This window comes from Cupressus sempervirens, chromosome 4 (assembly GCF_028749045.1).
Source record: "Cupressus sempervirens isolate cs-2001-9-10 chromosome 4, ASM2874904v1, whole genome shotgun sequence".
NCBI lineage: Eukaryota > Viridiplantae > Streptophyta > Pinopsida > Cupressales > Cupressaceae > Cupressus > Cupressus sempervirens.
Genome location: NC_143121.1, coordinates 402,327,173 through 402,338,819, shown reverse-complemented (window position 1 = coordinate 402,338,819; position 11,647 = coordinate 402,327,173). Strand labels below are relative to the sequence as shown.

General features: G+C 31.3%; 1 protein-coding gene across 1 annotated transcript; it reads left to right on the top strand.

Annotated features, from left to right (window-relative positions):
* The first annotated feature begins 8,890 nt into the window (after window positions 1-8,890).
* On the top strand, window positions 8,891-10,964 carry LOC149561755 (flavonoid 3'-monooxygenase-like). The gene is made up of 2 exons (XM_089825297.1): window positions 8,891-9,947; window positions 10,028-10,964. The coding sequence occupies exons 1-2, from the start codon at window positions 8,922-8,924 to the stop codon at window positions 10,679-10,681; spliced, it is 1,680 nt and encodes a 559-aa protein (XP_089681423.1). The 5' UTR covers window positions 8,891-8,921; the 3' UTR covers window positions 10,682-10,964.
* Window positions 10,965-11,647: the final 683 nt, after the last annotated feature.

Here is an 11,647-nt window from a genome sequence, read left to right as displayed (position 1 = left end):
AGTCAATTGTCTCACACAAAAATTATAATGTGTGTTTATGCCAGCACATTGTTCTATTTATGTCTCCTGGCATATTCAATTTGAATTCTAAGAGAAGTAGTCATGAACTTGTTATCATGTTCAATTCAAAATCTAAGAGAAGTAGTCATGACAAGTAGTAGTGACAAGCAATAGTGACAACTATATTTGATCTTATTGAATTGATCCATGATTTGACACCTTTTCATTTAGATAACTATTTTCACTGCATAGTGAATCTTTATTAAGCCCATAGGCTTTTCCTTTGGAGCAAGCTCCATAAGGTATGCATCATTTATTGTCTCATGCTGAAACAGTGTCTGACATCCAAAATGTTGGTATTTTTATCTCATGCAATTTTTTAATGTCTAACATAGTTTTTATCTGACAAAATTACTCATACATAGGATTTTTTGATTCACCCATCATACTACACATCTCGATAAATCTAATCATCATTGTCTACTTCAACCTTGTGCAACCAAGATGCCCATCTAGAGGTTCACAAGTCCCATGTTGAAGTTATAGATCATGAAAATGGTTGTAGGCATGTCTTAGAAGTAAAATGAACCCAAATTTATGTTGTCCCTTGTGCTCAATCTCACACATCCTTGCAAAACCTTGCATTCAATTATTGGATAGACTATCAATCAAAACTCTAGTTATTTTGCATCCATGCCTCTTAAGTTCAAAGTTATAGAGTGAAGCAAATTGAATGCTCAACTAAGATGCTCGACTGTATCTTCAAATTCATAATGTAAAAGTGGAAGAAAATCATTGGTAATTCCCTGGATGTAGTACATTGATAATTGGGATTGGGACTCAAAAATAGCATATACTATGATACTGTGATCTGCAATTCATGGTTATGCATTCAATTGAGCCCACTTCCCAATATTTTCACTATTTTTAATTGTGGCCTACGAAACAAAATAAAATGTTGCTTCAAATTATTTAAGCTCACTATCAAACTCTTGGCCGGGTTGACAATGGAATCAAATACTAAAGTGCTTGAGAAAAACATAGGTCAGTGGACAATTTGTTCTTTTTGGATTTATCATCATTTATGTGAACCAAAATCTTCAAATAAATTTGGTGATGTTCACATAATCTTTGCAATGAGGTCACTTTGGAATTGTACATTTGTTGAATAAGTTAAGGATCTAAAGAACTAAAAAAGTATGTACATTATGATAAAATAGAATTGAATTGAAATTTTTAGTGTTTGTAAGGTCCATTATCTTATTACGATATTTTGCATTCATTTATTTAATTCTCCCTAATGACTTGTTTGTTTTAGTAATGCTCATGCTTTTTCCTAGATATTGTGTTGAATCAATGGGTTACAATTACACTGGATGGGCATGGAATGACCTTTCTTTATATTACATTCAATTTAGTGGAAATGACATGTTTTTCTTGTGTTTAGCTAAATCTGATTTAAACTATGTTAATACTTGCAACTACTTCTTCACAAAGGATAGTTATGGATTTAATAAAAATGAGATGTAGCCTATGTAGAACTTGAAATAGATGGTGGCCTTCATATTGAGGAACCGATATAGTTTTGTTATTCACTATTAAAAGGTGTTTTTTTTGGGTCAAGTAGATGGGGCTATTCTTGTTCGTACATCTACTATAAACTCTAGGGGTTCATTTGGTAGCAGGAATATGAGTGAAATAGGCATATGTAAATTCTTAAAATTTCAAATTCTCCATTTGGGTGCACCAAATCAAATTGTGAATGGGTAAAAGTACAAAGTTGTGTCAGCTTTTAGGCTAACTTATCATAAGACTAAATTTGAGTATTTCTATCTAAAAAACAATTTTTTTCAAACATATGATCTTGAAAAAATTATTCTAGCTAAGCTATGCATGGTATCATACTTTTCCAATTGGAAATTTCTATTAAATGCATGTTTTATACTATTTAGTATCCAATTACTAAAGAAATACAATTATTTCAAAAAACTAACATTTCAATAAATCTTACTATTTGTTATGACATTTTTTTTAATAATATATAAACACCATTTTTATACATCTCAAACTCAAGAATATTCTCATATAGAGTTCATAGTGTTTTAATTAGATACAGTATATTAAAATTAAAAAATTCTACAAGTACATATTTTAACATTCGAGAAGATGTCGATTTTGAGAAACAAAATAATACTAAATCATATTAAAAAAATTAAAAAATTATATGACATTCTCGAGGAGAAAGTCCTCTTCTAGAATCTATAATTTTTTTTTGGTTGAAATAGATTTATTTTGAAAACTGTGGTGTGAGATAAAAACTATCAATTTGAATAAGTTGAAACTTGAATCATTATAAAAGAGAAAATATAGGTCTAAAGCCGATTTTTATTTTTTATTTTTCTAGGTACATATGTTATATATAATATAATTTGAAATCATAGGGAAATAAGTTTGTTTCCATATAATTTTGTGGTGGGAACTAGACCCCTAATTTTTAGTATATTTCAGCAACTAAAAGTTATCTTAAAAAAATAGAAAAATATACAATTTATTATTCCAAATAATTATTAAAAATTATAATCCTAAACCTCATCCATTCCTACACATTTCATTAGTTTACTTCATTTTCAAATTCTAAATAATAATAGTTTTATGTCATTGAAGGTGAACAACTATACTTTTGTTAGCCTCTTCCTTTGTAAAAGGGTGACACAGGTTTGTGCTTTTACTTGAATAGGAATACATATTCCAATTTTGGCCCAAAAATGAACATTTGCAATTCCACCTAAATAGGTGGAATTGGAATACGTATTCCTATTCCAGTTTTATTTATTTTAAAAAACATAAATTTTTGAGTCAGTGAATTCCCCATCAAATTCTAACTAAACCAAACAAGAATAGCCATACATATTCTTATTTTCTATTCTAGAATAACAATTCCAGAATACATATTTCTATTTTTATATTCTTATTCCTTTAGCCAGACTAACTGAGGTGTACTCAAATGAGTTTTATAAAATCTTAGTTAACTATGTCATAAATAGTAATCTCAAAATGTATTAAAAAATAAAATCTACCCTATCAAACTTTGTCTCTATTTTTATAGATTTGATTAATGATGGTACCAAGTAGTTTTAAATCCATTATATTTATATATTTTTTAATGTTTAAATAGATTGAAGTAACCACATCATGCTTCTAATGATATATGCTCTTATTTTTTAACTGGGAACAATACTATTTGATTTGTAATTCTGTCATTTCCACATTTGAAATTACATTTAAAGAAAATACATTTCATTGTCAATAGACTAACCTTTGATTAAATATAATAACTTGTGAATATAATATTAGATCAACTATACCCATCTTTACTCATATTGACTCTTAAAACCATCCAAAATTGTACTTCAAGACATGCAAATTAACTCTTCATAAACAAAACATTCAAATGTTTTGCTTAGGTTTGACTATCTCCCTTGCCCTTCCAAAAAGATGTGAAATCTAATACCACCATAAGTCCTAATGTTATCATTTCTCTTGAAGGGATTAAACTTTTCTTGAATTCCATTATCTAATAAGCTCTTACACAAATTATATCATGCACACATTTAAAAGATAAGAAATGAAAATCTATCCAAAATAACAAACATACCATTCAATGAATATAGTTTTGTGAGGTGGAAATATGAGCTAGAAATCTTGCCAAGTTTGGTTCATAATTTTATTTTATTTTTTGATAATTTTTAGTTAAAAACACAAATATTTAATTCTTCTTTTAAAAGATAGAGGTAAACACAATTGTTTTCTAACATTTTATCAACCACACTAATTTTTAAAAACATGAATATACTAAAAAATTAATATTTAAAAATATTTTCTTTTCATAGTGTTTGTGTATAATATTTAATAGAAAAAATAAATGAAATAATTGTGAACAAATTATTTTATTTTATTCAATAGAAATAATTAAATGTTTTTAGAAAATTATAATATTATATTATACTAAAATTCTAAATAGAGATAAAACTAAATGTAACTCTTAATATTTTAATATAGTCTTTTAATATTACAATAAACTATATTGAAATTGTTCTATTTTTATACTTTTAATAATAAAAATTAATCTCATAAGTTTATTCATAGCATTATTATTAATTTATTTTGAAAACTTATGTATATTTATATTCATAACTCATTGTAAAACCTTCATAATAAAATAGGTATTTTTTTTTATGAATAGGCCTTTTTCATTAATCTAAATTTTAAAGATACATATTCACAAAAAAGGGGTAGGAGATACAAGATCACCTCACGAGTTCAAATGGCACAAGAACAATAGGTGTATTCAAATAAATACACTCTTTAACAAGGTCTCTGGTGGAGTTGGAGTCCCTACCTCTTGATTTGTTAATGAAATAGTAAGGTGTCAATTTTTTAAAAGGTGCAAGTGCTTGTTGTAACGCTATTCATTGTATTGAGGAATAGTAAATATTTTTTAATGTAGAAGCTTCTTAAGTTCATTGTTAGCTTGCATTAGTATCCTTATTGCCCACATGGAAATTGATAAGATTGAAAACGAATGGAAATCAACATATGTTGATTCTTGTTGAAACAAGTTGGGTGAATTTTGGAGGTAATTTAGAGAGAAAACTGTGGCTTTGATCTATAAAATGTCATAACAAACTATTTTGAAGGCTTGTAAATATATTAATTTTTTTTTTCAAAAACTATCAACTTCATGATAAAATAAAAATATGTATAATGTTTTAGAATTTGCAATGGTTTGAAACTAGCTGTGTGATTGAAGTCTCAAAATTGAAGAGCAGTCTATTTCAGACATAACTGAAACATACCTAAGGTACTAGAATCTACCCACTAGAAAGCATACATTTGTAGCCAATATCAGTAACAATATTTTTATCTTGTTTTGAGAAAAATGTTTTTTGATGTACAAAGTTGTCCATAGATGTAGTGTTGTTTGTACTGATTCTGTAATCTTAATGTTGACTTTGATATATTTATTTATTTTCAATGTAATCAATATTATGTAAATTTGATTTATAACTAACTATAGTTGCCGGGAGTTATGTTGTTTCCTTAGGGAGGTCCAATTTCCCCCCCCTTTGCCCAGCTGGACCCCATCTGGATACGATGCATAGCATACAGAATTTGATATTCCATAATTATATATGACAAGTGATAAACAAACAGTGGTAGATGTTGCCAAAATCATAGTGCCATGTCTATTTTAAAAATAACACATTTGTTCATTTGCTTCAACTACGACACTAAAGAAAAGAAAGATTTTAAAGATAGAGTAAGCTTGTTTTGCACCATCCTAAAATAGTTCTATTCTTTAATTACATTCCAGAATATATTTGTGTGAAGTTGCAAAACATAGCCTTGAAAATAGATAACAGTTGTCGTGATTTGGTTGTTAAATTATGAATTAATTTAATGATTGGTACAATTTTGGGAATTGATTTTTGTTTATACAATAACCATAGACTCAAAAATGAGATAGTATGGTACAGTTTTGTTCCAAAAAATATACAGAAAATATATACTCTTGATTAAAAATAAAGCACACCCAAAGATGTTTCCTTACTCATGAAAAGCATTGAACCAACAAGAATTTTTGCTTTCGAATCTCCCACCTCCAAAATGAGACTGTGCTTGAGAGGAAAAACCCATTTCGTATGAATCTTCTCCCTTGTTTGGATGTCAGAGCATATGGTGTTGTAAAAGGTTATAGAAGGGAGCATGGTGGGGAAGGCATATAAATAATGGGCAGTTGAATGACTAGATGACTATCCTGTAGATAGCTTCTTTGCACAATCTAGTTGTAAAGTAAAGCTTTTATATGAAAATGGCATTGGTTTGTACTGTAAATGCAACCTAAGGCATATAAATGCACAACGTCCAACAAAGGCAAGAAAACACTATTTCATATTGTTTTACCCTTTACTAACCATCTTCTAGATAGTCTCTTTCATGAGACCCCAACATTTTGGTTCCATATAATGGAAAAAGCATTTTCAAACTTGTTCAATATTGAATGACTTTGGCTACTGTGAGGTGATAGGTTGCATCCGACATCAAGAATTTCAATTGGAGAAGAGCAAGTTAAAGCTTGGACAGAGGAGCTTAAAATCTATGATTGTGATGAAGTATAGAATGGGAACCTATGTCCTATTGAGGTGTTTAATGATCAACTTCTTTCCTTTTCTAGTCATTCATAGGCATTTTCAACTTGTTACCAAAGTAGGTTACCTGTAGGAGAATTCAAACATTTAAAATGAATAAAAAAATAAGAAATACCTGTCAGCAACCTTTCAAAAATCCCAGTTCTCCTGGAGCCACTCTATACAACTCACCAAAGAAGGTGTAGAATCCCATGTATCTACATAGGCCACAATTACAACATCCTTCAGCCATTTTTCCTTATCAATTTCAACACATTTTCTGCCATAAGATAGAGTTCTAGCTTTAAGCAAGATAAGCTCCACCATACATCTTTATAGCACCATCCTATAACAATCCAACATAAACCGAAAATATACAAGGAAAAATAAATTGGAGACAGAGATGAAAGATACGAAGGATTCATACAAATCTGCACCTCTACAATCTGATTTTTGTAAACCTATCTTAGCCCAAGGTTTTTTTCATGTGCTCCCATTCATGCCAAACTTCTCAAAATTCTCTGTAAGTGCAATTTTATCCTCAATCATGATGATCAAGTTAGTGAAACCTGTGCATTTGGTAAAAGATCTTGGGGTACTAAGAAAAGTTACCTCTCCTAGAAACTTTCTATATAAGCTCAAGCCCAATGGGTGACCTAGTGGACATGGAATAATTAGAACCCTAGTGGAAACCCTATCTTATCTACGTTCCCTTGCTACTGGTTCTAGAGAGATTTTGTGCTTTAAGGGAAATGTATCATTCGGTCTCAAAGCTAACTGAGAAAACAAAAAATATATATTATTGACAATATAGTTACTTGGAAAACTTTAAAAAACTAATGGAAAGCACAATATAAACCGTAAACTCTTACACAGTTGAAGAAATACAGTTCTCTACCCTCCTGAAACAATATAATGCAAACATAGAACAAATTAAATCCTTGATGATCTTTATAAATTTTTTTCTCAGGGATAGCAACATATTAATGTCCAACAATTTGATGATTGCATATGAACCACTAAGCATAAAAATTAAATACCTTTCTCTTTCATTTAAATGACCTTACTTTTAATAGATGGCAAACAATAATATTCAGATTTTTAATGCTAAATTTTTGGGAATGGCCGCTTTCATTTAAACCATCTTACTTTCAATACATGAATAAACAATAATATTAATTGATTTTTTCTTTTTAAATTGTTTAAAACCACTAGGAAAATTTGTTATAACCAATTAAAAAATAGCATTCAAATATAAAAATATCTATTTTGAGACTAAAATTTAACATTCATTAATGTTTTGGTATATTTCCAAAAGAAAAATAGTAATAGGACAAATTGGGCATTCATATTTTTAATGCAAAATTTTTGGTAATGGCCTCTTTCATTTAAATCATCTTACTTTAAATAGATGAATAAACAATAATATTAATTAATTTAAAAAAAAAAAATTTAAAACCACTAGGAAAATTTGTTATAACCAATTAAAAAATAGCATTCAAATATAAAAATATTTTGAGACTATAAATTTAACATTCATTAATGTTTTGGTATCTTTCCCAAAAAATAGTAATAGGATAAATTGGGCAAAAACTAGAGTCTCCTACCTATAAGTTCAAATAAATACTTTTTAAACATTGTTTTTTGGATTATTCAAATAAATACTTTTAATAATTTTTTTTTTCATAATTCTAAGTTCTTTGTGGTTGTTCTATAATTTATTTCATTTCAATCTTTATACTTTTTAAAATAATTTTAAAAATACACGAGATCTCTTTAATTTTTTTTCCCATAAATGCTACGTATTTTTATAGTGATGTAATATTTTTTTTAATAATTCAATTCCTAACCTTTATTCCAAAATAATATTTAATTTTTTAGTAATGTAACATATTTTTAAATAATTCAATTCCTAATTTTTATTCTAAAATAATATTTAATTTTTCCATAAATTCTATATTTTTTTTAGTGATGTAAGTAATATATTTCTAAATAATTCAATTGGTAACTTTTATTCTAAAATAATATTTAATTTATCCATAAATTCTACATTTTTTTAGTGGACGTAAGTAATATATTTTTAAATTCAATTCCTAACTTTTATTCCAAAATTAGAATTAAATTCTACATATTTTTTAGTGATGTAAGTAATATATTTTTAAATAATTCAATTCCTAATTTTTTATTCCAAAGTTAAAATTAAATTCGACATGTTTTTTTAGTGATGTAAGTAATATATTTTTTAAATAGTTCAATTCCTAACTTTTATTCCAAAATAATATTTAATTTTTCCATAAACTCTACATAATTTTTTTACAATGATAAAAGTAATATATTTTTAAATCATTCAATTCCTAACTTTTATTCCAAAATAATTTAATAAATATTTATATTGCTATATATTTATTTCTATGATATTAATATATACTTATATCTTGCTTTCACTATCCTATTGACTGACACGCCTTGAACCCTTCCGGGTGCAAGTGTTTAACATTTGGGAAGGTGTAGTGTGAAACTGGTAAGGCGATATCTTAATCGTCTCCTCGGAAGGTGGAATGTGTATATGGGTAGGAATAAAATTCTAAGCCGGGGCAGATAATATTGACATATCGGGCGGCCATCGCATGTGGCGCATTAACTGGCTTTCGGGTCGTTGACAGTTGCGCCGAGCTTTGAAATGGGAACAGATGCCTTGACCGCCATTAGAAAGTCTCAGAAAATACAGCATTCATGCTGAGCCCCTCGTCTCTCGACACGCGTTACTGTCCAATTCGAGTTCTGCCCTCTTCCTTTCTATATAAGTCGACCCAAGCGTTAATGGGAACAAACAGCAAGATGGAAATGAGTCAAATGCCTGTGGATGCTTCCAAGCTCTTCTCATCGTTCTCAGTTTCCCTAGCGACTCTTCCTCTCATAGCACTGGTAACTTGTCTCTACTTCTTCAATGGAAGAATTAGGGCAAAGCTGCCTCCGGGGCCACGAGGACTGCCTGTTTTGGGCAACCTGCTGGACCTCGGTTCGAATCCCCACCAGTCCCTTCACGCTCTTTCCAGGCGCTACGGCGGCCTCATGTATCTGAAACTGGGCACCACTCCCGCCATTGTTGCTTCTTCTCAGGAGGCCGCTACTGCCATTCTCAAGACCTTCGATTCCGACTTCTCAAACAGACCCCGCGGCGGCGCAATGGCGGCGGATATTCTCCTCTACAACAGAAGCGACATCACCTGGTCTTCCCAGTGGCCTTCCCTACGAAAGCTCTGCATTTTCCACCTCTTGAACCCCAAATGTCTTGACAAGTGGCGGGAGTCCCGAGAAGAAGAGATGGCGCTGGTTCTCGCCTCCATCTTTAAACAGGGTGCTGTAAATGTGGGAGATTTTGTTAATGTCTTTACTTGTAATGTTATTGGACAGATGACTTTCCGGATGAGACTCTTCGACGAAAATAATGCGGAGGCGGAGCATTTCAGGGTGCTAATGGATGATTTCTTGAGAACGGCTGGTAATTTTCGGATTGGGGATTTCGTTCCTTTCTTAGAGCGGATTGGCCTTGGCGGCTCTCTTGACGGATTGAAGAGCCTGCAGAAGCGCCTTGATGGATTTCTGGTGAAAAAGATTGAAGAACAGCGGCAGATGCCTTTGTCCAGTGATGACGACGGGAACAAGGATTTTCTACAGATTTTGTACCAGCTCAAATATAATTCTGCTGGATCAGATGGCCGACAGCTTTCCGAGTCTAACATCAAAGGGATTTTACTGGTAGGCACCGCAACCCTTTTATCTTCAGTAAGAATCTGATCCTTTTACCATAAAAATCTCACCTTTGCTTATTTTTGCAGAACATGATGGCGGCGGGAACCGACACGGCTACGCGGACGGTCGAATGGGCGATGGCCGAGTTGATTCGCCATCCTCATCTGATGAGCAAAGTGAGGGTCGAAGTGGATTCAGTTGTCGGAATGGAAGAGAGAGTAACAGAATCTCATCTTCCTCAGCTGAAATATCTACAAGCGGTTGTAACAGAAACTCTCCGTCTGCACCCGCCAACGCCGCTGATGCTGCCGCACACATCACCAGAATCATCACGGGAAATAATGGCGCATTACATTCCGCCCAATTCGCATGTGATGGTGAACGTGTGGAGCATAGCGAGAGATCCGAAAGCGTGGGAGAAGCCGCTGGAGTTTGATCCGGATCGTTTTGTGGAGAATCCGGTGAATCTGGATGGACGGGATTTTCGAATAATACCGTTTGGGGCAGGGCGAAGAATGTGCCCGGGATATAATCTGGGGCTCCGTATGATACAATTTGCACTTGCAAGTTTTATTCATGCATTTGAATGGTCGCTTCCATGTGGCCAGGAACCCGGAGATTTGGACATGAGTGAGAAATATGAAATCTCCATTCGTAGGCAAGTTCCTCTCCACCTTTTGGCCTCTCCTCGCCTGCCTACTCATCTCTATAACAGTCCACATAGAGCGAACCACATATAGTTGTTTATTCCCAATATCTGTCCTCCTCTTTCAACGTGCGTGACCCGAGAAGTTCACGTCACGTCTGTATTGTTCCGATTGATTTTAATAGTAGTGCCTGTGTTCATGTATCATCGCTTCCCGTGGGGTTTGTCTGTACTTAAATAACCACAATCGTTTTCTGTAAGTTGAGTGGAAATATGAAGGAGAGAGAGTGCAACAAAAGTCCACAGATATTTGTGAAACTGATTATTAATTTATTTTGATGTAGAAAATCTAATTAAGATTTTGGTGTTTATCCTTATCAATATTTGAAGCATCCTTTTCTTTCTTTCTTGGTGATATAAAACAAATATAATTTTCTTAGTTAAGAATGAGATCTTTTAGCTTTATTTTCTTAAAAAGATATTTGCAATACATTTATTTATTTTCGATTGATGTAAAATTTGGTATTTATGACTATCTATATTTGAAGTAATTTTATGTGTATAATGAATATAAAGATTCTTTTCTTTAAATGACATCTCAACTTCATTTTACATAAATTTTCTAAAATAAATATGTAATAATGTATAATAAATGGTAAAGTATCAAAAGTCAATTGAACCAATTATTGGAATAATAATAAATATTATTATACCTTAGAAAATGAAGGAACATTATAAAGGATGTTATGCTCACATCTACACGTATTAAGCCACATGTTTGAAGTTTTCATTATAAGAGATACAAAGCTAAAACCCTCAAATCTAGGATATAGAAGTCAGGGTTAATGACTCACAAGAAATTCTTAGGAAACATCTCAATAAAAGCTCTCATAGTGTTTATAGACACAAATGAAGAAACCCTTTCCTTTCACAAAGAATAGAATAAATAAAAATAAGCCCTCTTAAAGTTTTTCAAAAGAGCCATGACAAAAAATATTGTCAAAAGCCATAAGAAAATAACCATGTGATAGTTACAAAAAGTGTAAAGGGAAATTTAGGT